Here is an 18,258-nt window from a genome sequence, read left to right as displayed (position 1 = left end):
TCAATCTAAGGTCTCACAGGTCTCTAGTCCTAGTGAGTTTTTCACATAAAAGTAACATTTGCTGAGGCTTCTGTGAGAGGTATTAGCATCTCAGTTGGCTTTGAACAGTGCTTAGTACATTTCTGCATGGAGATCATCCCTCTCCAGCCCATTCATAGAAGGCTTCTGCAGATTTTTCTATAGTAGACTAACTAGATTTACTTTTAGACAATTTCCATGATTTCTCCAGTTGACCTTTGTGGAACCTGTTCTCCAGCTTTGGAGGGAAGCTCAGAACCTGCCCCTTGCCTGGTTTTCTGTGGGAAGTGTCCTTTTCAGGCTGTGACACAGCATGGTACAGAGTTTTGTCTGAGGGGATGCAACCCCAAGTGTTCTCCTAGGTTTGATGGCAATGACAGTAACCTGGAAAGAACAATTGTAATATGCAGGTTAGGATGGATTGAGCAGATTGTGTGCAGATAACTTCTAGGTAGTTTGGGTGCTGTCACCAAAGTTTTCCCATCAGTTGGCATTTGCTTTTTTCTTTTAAAAAGCTGAAATCTATACCTTGCTGCTTCTTGCTTCAAAAATCATAGGTCAAATGAAGCGTAACAGAGGGGAAGAAATAGATTTTGAGACACCTGGGTCCATTCTTGTCAACACCAACCTCCGTGCCCTGATCAACTCTCGGACCTTCCATGCCTTACCATCACACTTCCAGCAGCAGCTCCTCTTCCTCCTGCCTGAAGTAGACAGACAGGTGCACATGGGCAGCCTCCCCTTTGCCTCTTTCTGGATGGGCTTCTGTTCTCTTTTAAGTTTATTTATTAGGATTTTTCCCCCCTTGATCCTTCTAGGTGGGGACAGATGGCCTGTTGCGTCTCAGCAGCAGTGCACTGAATAACGAGTTTTTTACCCATGCGGCTCAGAGCTGGCGGGAGCGCCTGGCTGATGGTACGTAGACTTGATCATCTCAGACGGCTTGCGATGCACCTGACATGTGTGGTGTTGCATGTCTCCTGGTACTTAAAATCCAAGCTCTTTCTTCTCAAAGGGTTATTTAGTATAAGACAGGCTTTACTCATTATCAATAAATGTGGTGGGTATTAATGTGCCACATAGCTCTGAAGAAATAACAGAGTGTTTAGGTTTAGACTTTCACTATATTGTATGTATATACTCATTCTTCATCTCCTTTTTATCATTAAAACTATAAACACCTATTCCAGTAATCATGGCATCGTCTGGAAGGGTGGAGGAAAGTACACTGTGGAGTTGACAAGCTCCATCATGCTCTGTCTTTAGGCATTGTCACATGGAGTGATTGTTAGCTTCTATTTAATTTTGTAGGGAAAGTGTTGAGAGGGTTCTTAAGAACACCCCTAGGTTTGATGATTTGCTAGCAGGACTCAGCATATAGTTACATGTATAGGGCTGTGGTTTATTACAGCAGAAGAATACAAAGTAAAATCAGCAAATGGAGAGGCACATGGGGTGAGGTCCAGGGGAAACCATGTGTTGGCTTCCAAGGTCCTCTCTCAGTGGTGTCACACAGGACACATTTAATTCCCACAGCAACAAGTTATGACAACATGTATGAAATGTCTACTAGGGAAACCTGTTAAAGACTTGGTGCCCAGGGTTTTTATCAAGGCCAGATCATGTAGGAAGCCACTGCTTGGCACATACCGAGATTCCAGATTCCCAGAAGGAAGGCAGGTGTTCAGCATAAGCCATATTGTTTGCATAAACAATTTAGGCACAGTGAACAACTCATCAGTTAGGGTGATTGGGAACCCTCCTGAAATCGTAAGTTCCCAGATATCAGCCAACAGCTGTTCTTTTAAGTAGGCCTTTCTAAGAATAAACAATCAGGCCTACTATGTTAACTTTTTGTCTACACGGGAAATAAGAATGGTTCTTTTTTTTGTTGTTTTGGTTTTTCGATCAAGGAGTTGCTTGGTCTGACTTTAGGGAAGAGTGAATTTCCCTTATAGTAGACGTGTTAGCTCTGTCCCTGTAAGAGCGTGATGTGAGAGAGCCTCTAGAAGAGACATGTTTTAAAACTGGGAGATTCAGCTGTCCATAAGACAGACATTAATATCCCGAATGCACTTACTAGAAGAGGTTTATTTCTCCCTAGGCGAATTTACTCATGAAATGCAAGTCAGGATACGACAGGAAATGGAGAAGGAAAAGAAGGTGGAACAATGGAAAGAAAAGTTCTTTGAAGACTACTATGGACAGAAGTAAGGCAGTTGGAGCTATGAGTCCTGGTCTGGGGTTTTGAGGGGATAGAGGTAGATGGTCTCAAAGTAGTGTATTACTTACATGTTGGACAACAGTGTGGAGATTGCAGTGACACTTGGGTCATTTATCATAATGCCATTCATAGTGAAGCTAACAGAAGTTTTTCTGTGGTTAGAGTTATGCACCATGCAGATTTATTTTGTTCTGAGATATCTATGTTTCTGGGTCCATATTATTCATAGAAATAAAAGAGACATGTCCACTCTGGCCTGAAACTGATGGTGTGATTTTGATTTGCAGGCTGGGTTTAACCAAAGAAGAGTCATTGCAGCAGAACGTGGGCCAGGAGGAGGCCGAAATCAAAAGTGGCTTGTGTGTCCCAGGAGAATCAGTGCGTTCACAGCGTGGTCCAGCCACCCGACAGCGAGATGGGCATTTTAAGAAACGTTCTCGGCCAGATCTCCGAACCAGAGCCAGGAGGAATCTGTACAAAAAACAGGAGCCAGAACAAGCAGGGGTTGCTAAGGATGCAAAATCTGTGGCCTCAGATGTTCCCCTCTACAAGGATGGGGAGGCTAAGACTGACCCAGCAGGGCTGAGCAGTCCCCATCTGCCAGGCACATCCTCTGCAGCACCCGACCCAGAGGGTCCTGAATTCCCAGTTGAGTCTGTGGCTTCTCGGATCCAGACTGAGCCAGACAACTTGGCACGTGCCTCTGCATCTCCAGACAGAATTCCTAGTCTGCCTCGGGAGACTGTGGATCAGGAGCCCAAGGATCAGAAGAGGAAATCCTTTGAGCAGGCGGCCTCTGCATCCTTTCCCGAAAAGAAGCCCCGGCTTGAAGATCGTCAGTCCTTTCGTAACACAATTGAAAGTGTTCACACCGAAAAGCCACAGCCCACTAAAGAGGAGCCCAAAGTCCCGCCCATCCGGGTAGGAGACTGTTTGATTCCTGGCTGCCCTGGAGCCAGGTTTTCTTTGAGGGTCATGAGATTATAGAGCCCTTAACTCTGGGGCCTTGAAGTTAATTATGTGGGAATGTAGAGCCTTTTATGAGAGGCTTTCTTGAGACAGCCTTAAAGTTTAGTGAGATAGGTTCTTTTCTTCCTCACTTTTTTGTTCACTCTGTTGAAGTTATCTCCAGAGGTCAAAATCCTTTGGAGTTTTAAAATCTTTTTAAGATAGTGTTAGGTTCTTTGCTGTAGTGACTCACACAGTCCCACCAGAAATTAAATTTAGAAGTGTGGCATATAACAGCCCTTGAGCAGAATCTTCTCTGAATGGTGTGGTGTTATGGCAGCCATTTTACTATGATGATTTTGTTGTTTTAAGGAAATTATTTGATTCTGTATGCCATGACCCTTAAGCTACTAGAATCCTAGTTTTGCTTTACAGTCCCTAGGTCAGATCACCCAGTCAGTTAAAACTGTTTTCTAATTCTTTTTTTGCAGATTCAACTTTCACGTATCAAACCACCCTGGGTGGTTAAAGGTCAGCCCACTTACCAGATATGCCCCCGGATCATCCCCACCACGGAGTCCTCCTGCCGGGGCTGGACTGGCGCCAGGACCCTCGCAGACATTAAAGCCCGTGCTCTGCAGGTCCGAGGGGCGAGAGGTCATGACTGCCATAGAGAGGCGGCCACCACTGCCATCGGAGGGGGGGGTGGCCCGGGTGGAGGTGGCAGCGGGGCCACCGATGAGGGAGGTGGCAGAGGCGGCAGCAGTGGTGATGGTGGTGAGGCCTGTGGCCACCTTGAGCCCAGGGGAGGCCCGAGCACCCCTGGAAAGTGTACGTCAGATCTACAGCGAACACAACTACTGCCGCCTTATCCTCTAAATGGGGAGCATACCCAGGCCGGAACTGCCATGTCCAGAGCGAGGAGAGAGGACCTGGCTTCTCTGAGAAAGGAGGAAAACTGCCTACTACAGAGAGCTTCAGTTGGACTCAGAGATGGGCTGGGAGATGCCTCCCAACTCTCCATTGCTCCCACTGGGGACCAGCCATGCCAGGCCTTGCCCCCACTGTCCTCCCAAACCTCAGTAGCTGAGAGATTAGTGGAGCAGCCTCAGTTGCATCCGGATGTTAGAACTGAATGTGAGTCTGGCACCACTTCCTGGGAAAGTGATGATGAGGAGCGAGGACCCACCACTCCCACAGACAATGGTCCTATTCCGTCTCTAGTGGGAGATGATACATTAGAGAAAGGAACTGGCCAGACTCTTGACAGTCATCCCACTATGAAGGATCCTGTAAATGTGACCCCCAGTTCTACACCTGAATCCTCATCAACTGATTGCCTGCAGAACAGACCGTTTGATGACAAATTAGGTCTTGGTGACTCATGCCTTCCTGTGAGGGAAAGTGATACTAGACAAGAAAACTTGAAAACCAAGGCTCTCGTTTCTAACAGTTCTGTGCATTGGATGCCCATCCCATCGAATGATGACATAGTGAAACAGCCTGAACCAGAATCCAGAGGACATGTACCATCTGTTGAGCCCCAGGTTGGAGAGGAGTGGGAGAAAGCTCCTCCCACCCTTCCTGCATTGCCTGGGGATTTGACAGCCGACGAGGGTCTAGATCCTACTGATAGCCTTACTTCACTCTGGACTGTGCCATCTCGAGGAGGCAATGACAGCACTGGTAGTTACTGTCAACAGATGGACGCTGAAAAGCTGAAAATCAATGGAGACTCTGAAGCACTGAGTCCTCACAGTGAGTCCACAGATACAGCCTCTGACTTTGAAGGTCACCTCACGGAGGACAGCAGTGAGGCTGACAGTAGTGAAGCTGCAGTGACAAAGGGATCTTCGGTGAACAAGGATGAGAAACCCAGTTGGAACCAATCTGCCTCACTGTCCAAGGTGAATGGTGACCTGCATCTGGTTACAAGGACAGATGGGATGGTTGCTCCTCAGAGCTGGGTGTCTCGAGTATGTGCGGTCCGCCAAAAGATCCCAGATTCCCTACTGCTGGCCAATACTGAGTACCAGCCAAGAGCCATGTGTCTGTCCAGGCCTGGGTCCTCAGTGGAGGCCACTAACCCACTTGTGATGCAGTTGCTGCAGGGTAACTTGCCCCTAGAGAAGGTTCTTCCACCGGCCCACGATGACAGCACGCCAGAAGCCCCACAAGTACCGCTTACAAACGAGCAGAGCCATGGCTCCCTGTGCCTGGGATCTTTACATGGTCTTGAAGAAAACAGTGGCATGGTTGGTGGAAGCAGCCCCATTTCTTTAAGGGCTTTGAAGGAGCCTCTTCTACCAGATAGCTATGAAACAGGCCCTGGTCTTGCCAGGATTGAGGTCACCCAGGCTCCTGGAGCACCCCAAAAGAATTCCAAGACAGTCCCAAGTTTTGACTCCCTCCATCCAGTGACAAATCCAATTACTTCCTCTAGGAAACTGGAAGAAATGGATTCCAAAGAGCAGTTCTCTTCCTTTAGTTGTGAAGATCAAAAGGAAGTCTGTGCCGTGTCACAGGACAGTAATTCAAATGCTGCTCCAGGCAAGAGCCCAGGAGATCTTACTACCTCGAGAACACCTCGTTTCTCATCTCCAAATGTGATCTCCTTTGGTCCAGAGCAGACAGGTCGGGCCCTGGGTGATCAGAGCAATGTTACAGGCCAAGGGAAGAAGCTTTTTGGCTCTGGGAATGTGGCTGCAACCCTTCAGCGCCCCAGGCCTGCAGACCCGATGCCTCTGCCTGCTGAGATCCCTCCAGTTTTTCCCAGTGGGAAGTTGGGACCAAGCACAAACTCCATGTCTGGTGGGGTACAGACTCCAAGGGAAGACTGGGCTCCAAAGCCACATGCCTCTGTTGGCAGTGTCAAGAATGAGAAGACTTTTGTGGGGGGTTCTCTTAAGGCAAATGCCGAGAACAGGAAAGCTACTGGGCATAGTCCCCTGGAACTGGTGGGTCACTTGCAAGGGATGCCCTTTGTCATGGACTTGCCCTTCTGGAAATTACCCCAAGAACCAGGGAAGGGGCTCAGTGAGCCTCTGGAGCCGCCTTCTCTCCCCTCCCAACTCAGCATCAAGCAGGCATTTTATGGGAAGCTTTCTAAACTCCAGCTGAGTTCCACCAGCTTTAATTATTCCTCCAGCTCTCCCACCTTTCCCAAAGGCCTTGCTGGAAGTGTGGTGCAGCTGAGCCACAAAGCAAAGTTTGGTGCGAGCCACAGTGCATCACTTTCCTTGCAAATGTTCACTGACAGCAGCACAGTGGAAAGCATCTCACTCCAGTGTGCGTGCAGCCTGAAAGCCATGATCATGTGCCAAGGCTGTGGTGCATTCTGTCATGATGACTGTATTGGACCCTCAAAGCTCTGTGTATTGTGCCTTGTGGTGAGATAATAAATTATGGCCATGGGAAACGTTGTATATTTAGTGTGTGTATTTTGATAATGATTGATCTTAAATCTGTATACAGAATATCATTGATACAATACTCTTTTTAGGCAGGAGCACTCTTGCCTTCCCCCAGAATTTATAGTGCTAAAGGCCTCTGTCTCTTGTTGACCCTTCTGGTCTTGCTGGAGGGGTTTCCTGGGTATAACCCATTGGGCTGCCCAAGGCCAGCCAGCCTGAGCTCTCCTGCAGACAGAGCCTGATGTGGCATGGAGTGGGGTTGTGGGTGGTGGGGGGACTGCCTGACTCCCAGAGGGACTTAAAACTGAAGCAAGAAGGTTGCATTCTCCATCAAGGGAATTAACTTACCTGAACTAAGTAGAAATGCCAGTCTTCCACTGCCCCCTCCCTGCCATCTTTTCTTCTTCTACTTTGGGGAGTTGATGGCCAGGAAAGAAGGCAGCACAGGGTTAAAGTAACTCCCAGCATTGCCCACCAGGGGGCTGGTGCACGTGCTGACCTTAGGGTCACAGTTGAGTCATTTGCCAGTTGACGGAGCAAATTTGGAACTTTTCTGTCTCCGTGTGATCCACTAGCCCACAGGATCATTTGGAACCTTGAATAGCTCTGCTTGGACAATGGGGTTGGGGAATAGGGTTGTCTTTCCTATGAAAATGCCATCTGTAGACCTTGTGAGTCAGCTGTCCAGACGTTTGCAGGTGAATTCCTCTGCTTGACATCTTCCCTGTCACTTTGGACCCTATGGGAGTGGGCATCTCCACGCACCTGTGTATGTGAAAGTCATTTTACATTTCAAAGCAGTGTGTGTTTCATATTTTTATATTTTTAACTCTTTATTCTTGGATGTATAAAGTGAACTTTTTGGCTTCTGTAAGTATGCTCTATGCACCTCTAATGTTTTATCATGTATTTATATGTTGTACACAGTACTGGCTGATTCTGTAAATGGATGTATTGTACAGAGAACATGAACGTCTCTTCCTAATTTTACATCTTCAGCATCATTGCATTAAAGTGGTGTAATCTACTTCTCTACACCTGTTGTCAGAGCCACTGAGTGCTGTGCTGCTCGACGTGAGGGTGATATGATTGACTTGTGACCTGCCAGGTTGCCCGATGCCCTGTTGGGTCACCGGGTGAACCTGCTGCAGCCTGCAGAGCCACAGTCAGCCTGCCCACACGCCGCCAAGCAAACTCATCTTGCTTTTCACATCTCTCCTACAGCCTTAATGGCTGCTCGCTGCCATATGTGACAAATCACCACCACCAGTGTTAAGTGCTTCTGGATTCATGGGTGAGTTCCCTGGGCAGCCCCCAGGAAGGCCTTCCAGATCTGGCTCCAGGGCCACCACCTGTCACAGCAATACCTGGGACCATGCTCTCCTGGGACTGTGAGGCTCCTTTTGACGTACTTTTGACATCGGGCAGGTTTGGGAAGAAACAAAGCCATGCCTGCTCCTGCCTCTCTCCCAACATGTTTCCAGCAAGTAGATGCCCCTGTGTGTGTGTTCCCTTTGCCTTGTTTCCTGCCTTATATCTTGTATTTCGACTTACTACAGAATTGAGGGTCCTTGCTTAATTTAGGTCAAGTATAAAATTTGTATGACTTCAACAAGTTTGAAAGGTTTTTTTCTCATTTAATCTGATGTGGCATTTTCGTCATCTGAAGCATGAGTGACAAGTTGGGAATGATGTGATTTAGAATGCAGTATTGGCCAAGTCAAAATTGCCAACTTAAGTGTCTGTTTACCAAAAACCGGAAACAGGGGCCCAAGCACGTCCAGTCCTCTTCCCTCTGCTGGAACCTTTGGGGACACTCAAGGTTACAGTTTGACACCGATCTGGTCCATGGGGGCTGCCCAGAGAAAGCACTGCTTCTGTATGTCTGTTGTGGTATTGGAACAATAAACTGTACAACCTGCAGTTGTGGTCTCAGTCATCTGTGGCTGCCTCGCTGGTGTGGGAAGGTCAGCTGAAGTGCTGAGCTGGAAGGGAAGGAGTAGACGCCAGCTGTCCTCACCTTGGCTCTGGAGCTACTGTTCTTATACTTGGAGCTCTTCTTTTGGGAGGTTAGTCCAAAAGGAATGACTTGGCAGCTTCACTGGTCTTTAGCTGTTCATGACTTGGCGGACTACACCACATAGACTGCAGTCATCAATCTACCGAGAGCAATGAGAATGTTTCCCCTGGTGAGTGGGAGTCATAAATTGTGACATCCCTCTGAGCAGCTCGTCCAAACAGCTTCACCGAGCTTGAGGTTGCCAAGTGGCTTCCTAATGGTCAGTGGTCTTCTGTAGGTGGGTGACTAGCTCTGACCTTGGAAAACTTTAACCCCAAGCACCTCTTTCTGTAGCCTCTGGTGGCAGTGAGAGGAAGGTGCTGGCCCAGGGTGGGGTGTCTGATGCTGGTTGAGTGAGCCTGAGTAGATGGCCTGCTTCAGGGATTGACTTCTTGACTGAGAAGTCCTCAGACGTCTCTAGAGTACGTAAATACGTTGACTTTGTGCTTATCAGAAATAATTTTATTAGTATATAAATAAGCCAAAAGACCAAATGATGGGAGTTTAAACATCTATTCATTTATTTTTTCCTGTGAATTGGAGGAAACACTTCGTGGTGGGATATCCTTTGGGCAGTTCAAGCTGCCATTTTGTAGTGCTGCTGTTTGATCGACATGCAGTTTTGAGAACTGATGATTCGGAGGCCCTGTAGTGACTGAGCAACTGCCTGGTGGTGGTGATGTGTCCTTGTGTCACAGGACCCATTTGCCCACTTAAACATCTGCAGGAGCTCAGAATGCATTAGGGTCCCAGATGCGGGACCTTCCTGTGCCTATTGCCTCTCCTCAGGGAGGCAGAATGATGTAGTGAGTTCTTAGAGTACAGCCTCTGCGACACGCCAGCTCTGTGGTCTTGGGCCATGTTATTTAACCAGGCTGCCAACTATCATCTGTGAATGGTGTAATAGTTCCTACTTCACGAGGTTGTTAGTGCCTGCCTCCTAGGACATGATGACTGTTAGTTCACAGCAGGCCAAGACAATAATAGGTGAACTACAGTAGAAATCTAGACAGCTACTGCCACCTACTTCACTCTTGCTCCAGAAAGGAGCTGTCAGGATGTAGGCCTTGTGCCTGCTGCGCTGAGGGGTGATGCAGGGTATGAAGTCCCTTTGGACCCTGGCTTTTGGTCTCAGGCCACAGACCTGACCAAAGGTTGGTGTAGTCCTGAGTTTAGATTGAATATTTGGTCAGGAAGGCTTATTTTGCTCATGGTCCAAAGGACAGGGAAAATAATGTTTCAGAATATAGGAAAAGTGGTATTGGCCTGGCAAGGTGTCATTTATTTGCTATCCAGCCTGCTGTAAGACTGTGTTAGAGAGAGGGGTGTGTGGGTATGTGTGCCTGCTAAATAGAGCTACCTGCATCCATCAGGGGTCTTGATGGCCAAAGCATCTGCCTGCCCTGTCTCCCGGAGAGGAGGGGACCCAGGTTGTGTTGCCCTTATGTGTGGGTGTTGTTTGAAGCCATGGAAGGGGCAGGATGTGGAACTTTGGAGATTGCTCCAAAATTGGACAACATCCCCACGCTTCCTATTGTCTCTGGTAAATTTGAAAGCCTAGAATGAACATCTCTACCACAAGCCGTAGATGAACGCCTTGTAAGAACAACAGTTGTCAGTGCTGTGTTACCTGATATGGGTGGGTCTTAATCGTTTTTTTGGGAACTCTCCCCCCATGGAATGCACATACAAAGCTTTTTGGGTTTTTTTTTTGCAGACTCTCACTCTATTCAGGCTGGAGTGCAGTGGCATGATCACAGCTCACTGTAGCCTCGAACTCCTGAGCTCAAGTGATCCTTCCACCTCATCCTCCCAAGTAGCTCAGACTACAGGCACACACCACCACGCCCAGCTAATAAAATTTTTTGTAGAGACTGTTGCCCAGACTAGTTTTGAACTCCTGGCCTCAAGCAATCTTGCCGCCAGCACACCTGGCCTCACAAAGTTTTGCGTGCTGTGTCAGGATTTACCAGCTCCTTAGGCAGCTGGGGCCCTGTGTTTAAAAACTACCGGCTGAGAATAAACCTAATAAAATCTGTGTTTATACAAAAGATCAATTAAGGGAAGATAGGATTTTGCAAGGATTCTTCTTGCAAAGAAATGTAACTACTACGCTTCCCTAGTGCATTTTAAGTTGTTTTTCATAAAGGGAGATTTGCCTGTTTTGTCGTTGAGTACATTTTAGTTCGCTCTTCTGAGGGGACATTCCCATTTGATGAAGTCTTTTATCCACTGTTAACAACAGTGGTGTGGAGCCCTGTTTAAAGAAGCCAGACTGGAATCAGCGAGCGGGAATCCCAGTGCTCCGGTGGAACAGCAGCATTTCCTGTGGAAGGAGGTAAGTGTTTGCGGGGCTGGCCAGCAGGCCAACGGGGTCTGTGTTCTGGAGCTGTTGTCCCAGGTTGTGGGTTTCTAATAGTCTCAATAGTTTGAGCAGTCTCATTGGTGATCATTTTAGGCAGGACAAGGAATTTCCGTGGTATTAACTGAGGATTTGCTGCCCCTTGATTCCCCACATCCATGGGAAAACGGAGGCATCAAGGGCCATCTTCTGTGCCCGGACCTCCTCCTGTCTTCAGTGAGTCTCAGCCCCAAGGTCATGCCCTTTTCCATTTTATATATTTGGCTACTGTACGGAATTTCTATGAGAAAAAGGATTATGTCATTATTTAAAAATCAAGGTTGGCCGGACGCGGTGGCTCACGCCTGTAATCCCAGCACTTTGGGAGGCCAAGGCAGGTGGATCACGAGGTCAGGAGTTCAAGACCAGCCTGGCCAAGATGGTGAAACCCCGTCTCTACTAAAAATACAAAAAATTAGCCGGGCATAGTGGCCTGTGCCTGTAATCCCAGCTACTTTGGAGGCTGAGGCAGAGAATTGCTTAAACCTGGAGGGTTGGAGGCAGTGAGCTGAGATCACACCACTGCACTCCAGCCTGGGCAACAGAGTGATACTGTCTAAAAAAATAAAAAGGTTTTAATAAGTCCCATAAATGTATACACATATACACACACACACACAGAATTTTAGCAGTAAAATGTATGCTTTTAACATGCCTAAAGTTTTTAAATCCATGATCACGTTTGTTCCCAGCCATATTCCTACAACTTTTCCTTAAAGCTTAACCTAAACCACATATATAGGATGAAAAAAAATCAGCACAAATAAGTATCTTTGGAAAAAGTAGCCCTTTTGTTTCCTTCAAGGTGGGATCCAGGGTTTTGCATAGAATGGAATGTTAAGCACCGAAGGTTCAGAACCAGAGATCGTGTTTGCTCAGTTTTCCAAATTAGCACTTAGGGATTATTATGGGAATTTGGTTTCAGTCAATTGCCCACGTGCTAGGGTGAGAGGTTGTGGAAAAGCAAGTTTGTTGCTGGTCACTGAATTTCAGCAGGGCGTGTACTCCGTGTGCCCGTGTGTCTGCGTGTGGCGGGTAAGGGAACTGAGATTTAAAAGGGTGCATGAGAGCTCTGCATGTGCTCAGCAACTGAAGAGCGCCTGGGAAAGTTTCATTTCCTTCCCTTTCTAACAGATGAGGTGCTGGAATTACAGGTTTATTTGTTCTGGAAAATGTACTGAGGACCTTCTGTGTGCCATACTGTTGGCTAGTAGATTCCACTAGTAGAAAGATGTTTCAGTGCCAGACTAGATGAGGAAGGGTGAGAAGTGGCAGGTGGTGCTGCTGTTGATAGGACACAGTGGAAGCAGAGCATTCAGTTTGTTGTTCAGTGTTTATTAAGTAGATTCAGTCTTATATATGATATACAGATTCAAAAGGAAAAGGATTCCACATACTTATGAAATCAGTGCATTTAGCAAGTAATACCATGGAGATAACAGCTCAATTAACAGCTCATTGGTCTTTTGTTAAGTGAGGGAGAGAGGGAGTCGGCCTGTGCTAGTCATTCCACAAACAAAACAGAATTTAGTCGCATCACGTACAGAAGACACATTCTAAGAATTAAAATATTAAGCCACATTTACTGGTAAAACTCACTATATAGAACACAAATGATTTTTATAGAGAGCATTGAGGAGGAAGTCCTCACCTGCTTAGAAGAGCCACGTTAAGTTGCATAGGTGCATTATCTGTAAAAATATAATTTAGAGGTGAAGCCATTGATTAACAAAGAGTCACCTTTAAAAGTTGGTGCCATCCACTGTTTGCCTTAAGTGCTTACTATCTGGAGTCCTGTGCCCCTCCCCGGAGGTGGGACCTCATGAAGGAGCTGCCCCCAGAGGAACCCTGAAGAAATGGCTTGTACTGTCTGCACTGAAAGTCTTAACATCTCATCTCAGATACGGAACTCGTGCTCTTCCACAACATGTCTAAATCACGCCAGAGGACTAAAGACCTCTTGGGTTGTCCCTAAATCCTGGTTGGCTTGATCCTGAAGGCCACGTGAGTCATTCTGACCTTCCCACTCCCAGGCTGCCCAGGGAAGAACTACATTCATCCCATAGCTCTGCAGCAAAGTCCTGCCCTCCCTTTTCCTCTGTCCATGCAGTTACCCACCAGCAGCCAATAGGAGGTCTCTCTTCTGACTCCTGCTCCTAAATGGACCACATAATAGAGGCATATGGGCCATCTACCAGGTGGAAAGTTTTTCAGCCAATATGAGTTCTATATGGTGTAGGTTTTTTGTTGTATTTTTAGGTGGAAACGTAGGTAAAAAGTGAGAGGTTTTTGTTTGTGGCTTTGCTAAGCAGATGAGCTTAGTGAGGTGCATCTTCCTCCTCAAGAGCAAGTCTTGCAGAACACACAGGGACTGGGGGCATCTGTACATGTAAACAGTACACTTTCACTGAGTCCAAAATTAGGAGCAAAAATACAAAGGTTCACATTGGTCTTAGGTAGATACAGGCGAAAAAGGATTGAGCTGTTTAGCTCAGAAACAACAAAAACAAAGTTTCTAAAGCACCACTAAATTATATAAAAATCAGACCATGGACGGATTGAAACTGGTATTCTGGTGAAATACTTTACTATTTTGTAAAAAGTTTTACAAAAAATTACAAATTAAAAGTATCAACCCTCTGAGTTCAAAGCAGCATTTTGAAAATGAACTGGTAGTTAATCCTATAACCACCCCTGGAGTTAGTTGTAAGTGGCCCTTGGGAATAGGGATGGATGGGTTCCACCTGTTTGAAATCCTCGAAAACCCTCCTAACTCCCTGCCTGTCCCCCTCCCTGTCAGCACTGTCCTTGGGAATAAACTGTCCTCTGTAAGAGTGGCGACGGTAAAATGAGTTTCAGATGGGTTACACACACTATCACTTGTCTACCTGATGGTCCACCACTAAGACCAATGCCCACTTCTCTGATGCTGCCCTTCTCATGGGATTAGCCCCTGCAAAGACTCTGGAATTGGAGTATCCTACTCTTGCATTTCCTTTTTAACTTAGGATCCCAAATGATTACTTTGTGCCCTGAGGCCCGTCAGAAGATTTTTAAATGGCTGCGGGACAGGGCTTTGGGAGCTCCTTTTGGGAGAAGGCAGTCTCTCTGGTGAGGGTGAGACAGCAGCGAGCTTGGTTCATCAGAACCAGCTCTTTGGTGCCCTCCAAGTCAGGAGTAGGGGGAAGGGGTTGAAGCTGTATCTTTTAAAACAAAAGCAAAACAGAACAAGTTCCCTGACTGAGCCAGCTAAATGGAATCCCGTTTCCATGCAGAAACTTGCTCCTGATTCTGCCATCTCCAGGGCTTCAGGTGTAGTTTCACTGGAAAGGAGGAGCCCACCCAAGAGATGGGGTCAACATGATGAAATCCCTTGTCCTGGAGGGGCCTGGGAGGCCCAATGGACTTTAACCACTGACATATTCTTTCCTTTCTCTTGAAAACACATTGAACCTATGCTCTTGCCGCAGTACTAAGGCAGGCTAGAGGGTGGTCATTTCCAACAGCTTGAACTCAGAAAAACGTGATTTCAAACTGTAGCTTATGCTGATCTTTAGATCTAATCCTTGTGTGGGTGGTGGGAGGGAGCCCCTTCCCCAGTCTTTCTCACTCCTGTCTGCCAAGAAATGCAAACGGTTCACGTCTAGCTTGGGTACTGCCTCTGGGAGGAGAAGTGACATGTTAAGTAACTGATACCAGGAATTCTAGGGTGGCGATTGTCTCTGCCAGGTTTTAACATTAAGATTCTCACAAATTGCCTGGGGTAACATTTTGCAAAAGATCTCACTGATTACTTTGTAGTATTGTTCACACACAAAAATAAATATTTACACGAATTCAAATGTTGAGGGGAGTAGTACTGAGCAGGTGGGGCTGGATGTGTGGATGGCTGGGGTGTGGGAGAGGCCTTGGGCACTGGAGGTTGTGCTGTGCTAAGGGTGAGTCTCAGGTGTCCTGGCCCTGACCAGAGGCCTGGGGATTGGTCAGATGGAAGGCAGAGGTGGTGTGGCTGGGTGGGTTGTTGGAGGCCACTTGAGAGAGACGACCACCCCCAACCTCTAGGGGCCGGAAGTAAGCACGGGGTAGGCACCCTACCTTTCAGAGTTCTGGACCTGAGGCAGGATGGGGCATCTTCACTGGTGCCCCCTCCCTGTCCCTCCTCGGGGGGAGTCTGCCACAGTGCCGGGAGGCAGTGGCCACAGCTGCAACAGGCAATTGGCTGCAGAAAAGCTGGTTTGGGAAGGAGTGCCTGTTCTAGGAGCGAGTGGCTCTCTGTGGCCATCCTAGGATCCACTCGGCCCTGGCTCCCCTGGGGCCTCGCTGCTCTGAGGGAGGAAAGGCAACAGAGGGCTTCTGCCAGTTCTGGGCAGGGGCGGGCAGCAGAGAGCTGCTGTCATGGCTACGGAGTGTTGCATGGAGAGGCCCTGGGGGCCTGCTGAGGTCTGGGCGAATCCCTGGTTTAGCAGCACTGGTAGGTATTGCACTGAGCAAGAGGAAGTGCCTATCAGGGAGGAAGGAAACCAGGCCAGCTTTTTCTTTTTGCCCTTTTTCACACTCCAGGGATTATGGGTTTCTTCCAGGACTGGCCCCTCCAGAAGGGCTGGTCTTAGGAGAACCCCAAGTGGCTCCTCCACTTCCGTTGATCCCTTGACTCCAAACATGGCGCAAGGGGATGGGAGCTGCAGTCCGCCCTGGAGCTCACAGCTGCCTGACAGCCGGGGCTCACCCTGAAGCAGCGGCCCCTCTTGGCAGGAGTCTTAGGGCCCAGGCCTGTGCACAGAAGTTCAGACCGGCAAGGGCCCTGCCGACCGGCTGCCATCTCCCAGCAGTCCGTCCCGTCAAGCAGCCGAGAGGGCCAGAGCTAGAGGACTGCAGTGGCTGGTTAGGGACAGGACGCTCTCTGGGTTCAGCTCCTGGACACCCAGTCTGGACTTACCTCCCAGGCAGACACATTGTGTGGGGGAGTTGGGGTGACAGCTGTTCAGAACAGGCTCAGGGCACATCCTGGAAAAAGCCCACGCTGGAGTGTGAGGTAGAATACAGGTGACCATGGACTGGGGCTTCTGGAGAATGGGGTGGGGGTACCTCTTTTGTTTTGCTTTGCCATGGGTGTGGGTGAGGTCCTCCTGCTTGGCGCTGCCTAGGGAGGTGCCTGGTGGTGTCCCTGTGGCAGCACTGGGATCTGCAACAGGATGGCCTGGCCATGGGATAGTGGCCACAGGGTGCGCCAGGCATGCAGAGGAACAGCCAGCCTGGCACCTGCCCTGCCCCTGGCCCCAGCCCACATCAGTGTAGTGATATGGAATGTTAGGTATGGGGATACATCCTTCTGATCAGACAGACACAGACTAGCAATCTGTACAAACACAAAAGAATCCATTTTCAGAAAAATAAATTACTAAGGGGAGAGGAAGAAAGGGTCCACTTTGTTTTTCTCAATAAATATGCAATTCTGCTCACCTAAGACTTGAAAGGTAATTATCTGGGGGTGGGATTCTAACATCAGGGTCCACGAAGGTGATTCTAAACAGAGCTGCAGCCCCAGCGCCTTGTCAGGGGAGCCCCCAACCCTTCCAGAGCTGCCCCGTTGGCCTCTTCCAAGCAGGTCAGAGCACCCGTGTGGTGAGATTCCAAAAAAAAAAGTGTCCTTGTGCCCAAAGTCTCAGGTGCTTGGAGTGTGGCTAGAAACAGCTCTTTTGGATCCCACCTCTTTCAAAAACAAAAGGTACCAACTGGTGAGGCAGGAAGCTGGGTCCAGGCTGGGACAGCCTCTTTCCCTAGGGCAGTACGCTCCAGGTGCTGCTGGGGTCAGTTCTGCTGTAAGATGAGGTTTTCCAGTTCGTCTGCAGAGCGCAGCAGGAAGGCAGCAGACTCCCGGTAGCCCGCGATGAGCTGCCGCACGGCGCTGATCTCTGTGGGACTGAGCTGAGCGGTGGGCACGGGCCTGCTGGTGCTGGTGCTGGAGGGGGTGGGTGTGGGGGTGGTGGAGGTGGTGGAGGCCCCGCCTTTCATGCTGAGGTCCGTGGGCCCTGTGAAGAGGGAAGTAGGGTGAGGAGGGAGCGGCCACCCTGCCTGGCATCTGGGAGGTGTGTCTTCCTTGGCGCTGTCATAACCTATGGCCTAGTGCCCATTGTGAGTTGAACACTGGAGTCTGTGGCTTTGGTCCATCTCCCTGATGCCTCTATCCCTAGTGCTTAGAACGGGCCTGCGGGCGACAGGGTTCTCAGGGAATCCTCAGGGTGATCTTGCAAAGCTCTGGTTTTAGGTGAGGAAGAGGAGGACTTGGGGCAAAGGAACTCCTAAGATCTGCCTCTCAGTGTGGTGAGCAGAGCGTGGGAATGGGAAATACTCCCACCACTGAGGAACTGTGGGCCAAGTGCTAAAGCCTCTGCCAGCATGCCTAAAGGAGCAGCACCCATCCGTGTGCTCTTCCCCCACCCCAGACATCGAGGCTGGAAGGGGAGATGGTGTGCAGGAAACTCTGCAGGTAGGCAGGGGCCTAACACACCTGAGAGATGTGTGTGGGGAAAGCCCAGGAGGAGTTCAGAGTGGAGCCACAAAAGGCCAGGAGAAGAAACATCTGTGTGCGCTTCTGTCCAGCTGGAGAGAGACCAGCTGCCTTGGTTGTCTGGGGGAAGAGGTACAGGCCAGACTGGCCAGGCCATAACTGCACCCCCAGGAGGGACCGTGGCAGCCAGTGGATGGAGGAAGGGGCTGGCTGTGTGAAGCCTCTTTCTGCTAAGCCTCAGCACCTCGAATACCCCCTCCTGGGAGGAGTCCTGTGCCTGAGTGAGGTGGAGGGTTCATGCTGCTGGGATACGAGGGAGTGTGGGCCGAACGATCAGGACAAGACCCAGACTGGTTTCTGGAGAAACTGCCTGCCCTTTGTCCTCAGATGATGATGGCGAAGAGGGAGCCTGCCATCTTCTAAAACACACTAGGGGTGTGCGTATTGGGGAGGGGACCGCCAGGCCCTGTCCTCTCTTGGCCTTTCCCAAGAAGCTACTGGCTTTGGAGTCGGGCAAGTGTGGATTCAAGTCCTGCTCTGCTACTTCATTGGCAAATCCTTTAACTTCTGTGGGCCTCAGAGCCCTCGTCTGCCAAAACTAAGCGGCTCCTGTGAGCAGAAGCTAAGATGCCAGGTGTGAAACACTTGGCCCAGGCTAGGGCTCCTTCTCAGCCCGCAGGAGGCCTG

General features: G+C 49.0%; 3 protein-coding genes across 16 annotated transcripts in view; 1 reads left to right on the top strand and 2 right to left on the bottom strand.

The window, feature by feature from the left end:
* The window catches only part of ASXL1 (ASXL transcriptional regulator 1), a 77,465-nt gene extending 68,939 nt beyond the window's left edge, over nt 1–8,526 (top strand). For all 9 annotated transcript variants that reach the window (XM_050806990.1, XM_050806992.1, XM_050806991.1 and 6 more), the window contains 5 exons: nt 576–739; nt 837–933; nt 2,123–2,228; nt 2,530–3,163; nt 3,682–8,526. In XM_050806990.1, coding sequence (XP_050662947.1) covers nt 576–739; nt 837–933; nt 2,123–2,228; nt 2,530–3,163; nt 3,682–6,588 — 3,908 coding nt within the window. In that variant the 3' untranslated portion in view covers nt 6,589–8,526. The remainder of the gene's footprint in view (nt 1–575; nt 740–836; nt 934–2,122; nt 2,229–2,529; nt 3,164–3,681) is intronic.
* The window catches only part of DUSP15 (dual specificity phosphatase 15), a 746,139-nt gene that overhangs the window by 561,343 nt on the left and 166,538 nt on the right, over nt 1–18,258 (bottom strand). The gene's annotated exons all lie outside the window — the stretch shown is intronic.
* NOL4L (nucleolar protein 4 like) overlaps nt 12,382–18,258 on the bottom strand; it is a 147,040-nt gene continuing 141,163 nt past the window's right edge. For 4 of the 6 annotated variants that reach the window (XM_050807078.1, XM_050807082.1, XM_050807083.1 and 1 more), the window contains one exon: nt 12,382–17,092. In XM_050807078.1, coding sequence (XP_050663035.1) covers nt 16,872–17,092 — 221 coding nt within the window. In that variant the 3' untranslated portion in view covers nt 12,382–16,871. The remainder of the gene's footprint in view (nt 17,093–18,258) is intronic. The other 2 variants (XM_050807079.1, XM_050807081.1) reach the window with 2 other exon arrangements.

This window comes from Macaca thibetana, chromosome 10 (genome assembly GCF_024542745.1).
Source record: "Macaca thibetana thibetana isolate TM-01 chromosome 10, ASM2454274v1, whole genome shotgun sequence".
Lineage (NCBI taxonomy): Eukaryota > Metazoa > Chordata > Mammalia > Primates > Cercopithecidae > Macaca > Macaca thibetana.
The sequence above is the reverse complement of the archived record's forward strand: the minus strand, read 5'-3'. Positions and strand labels throughout refer to the sequence as shown.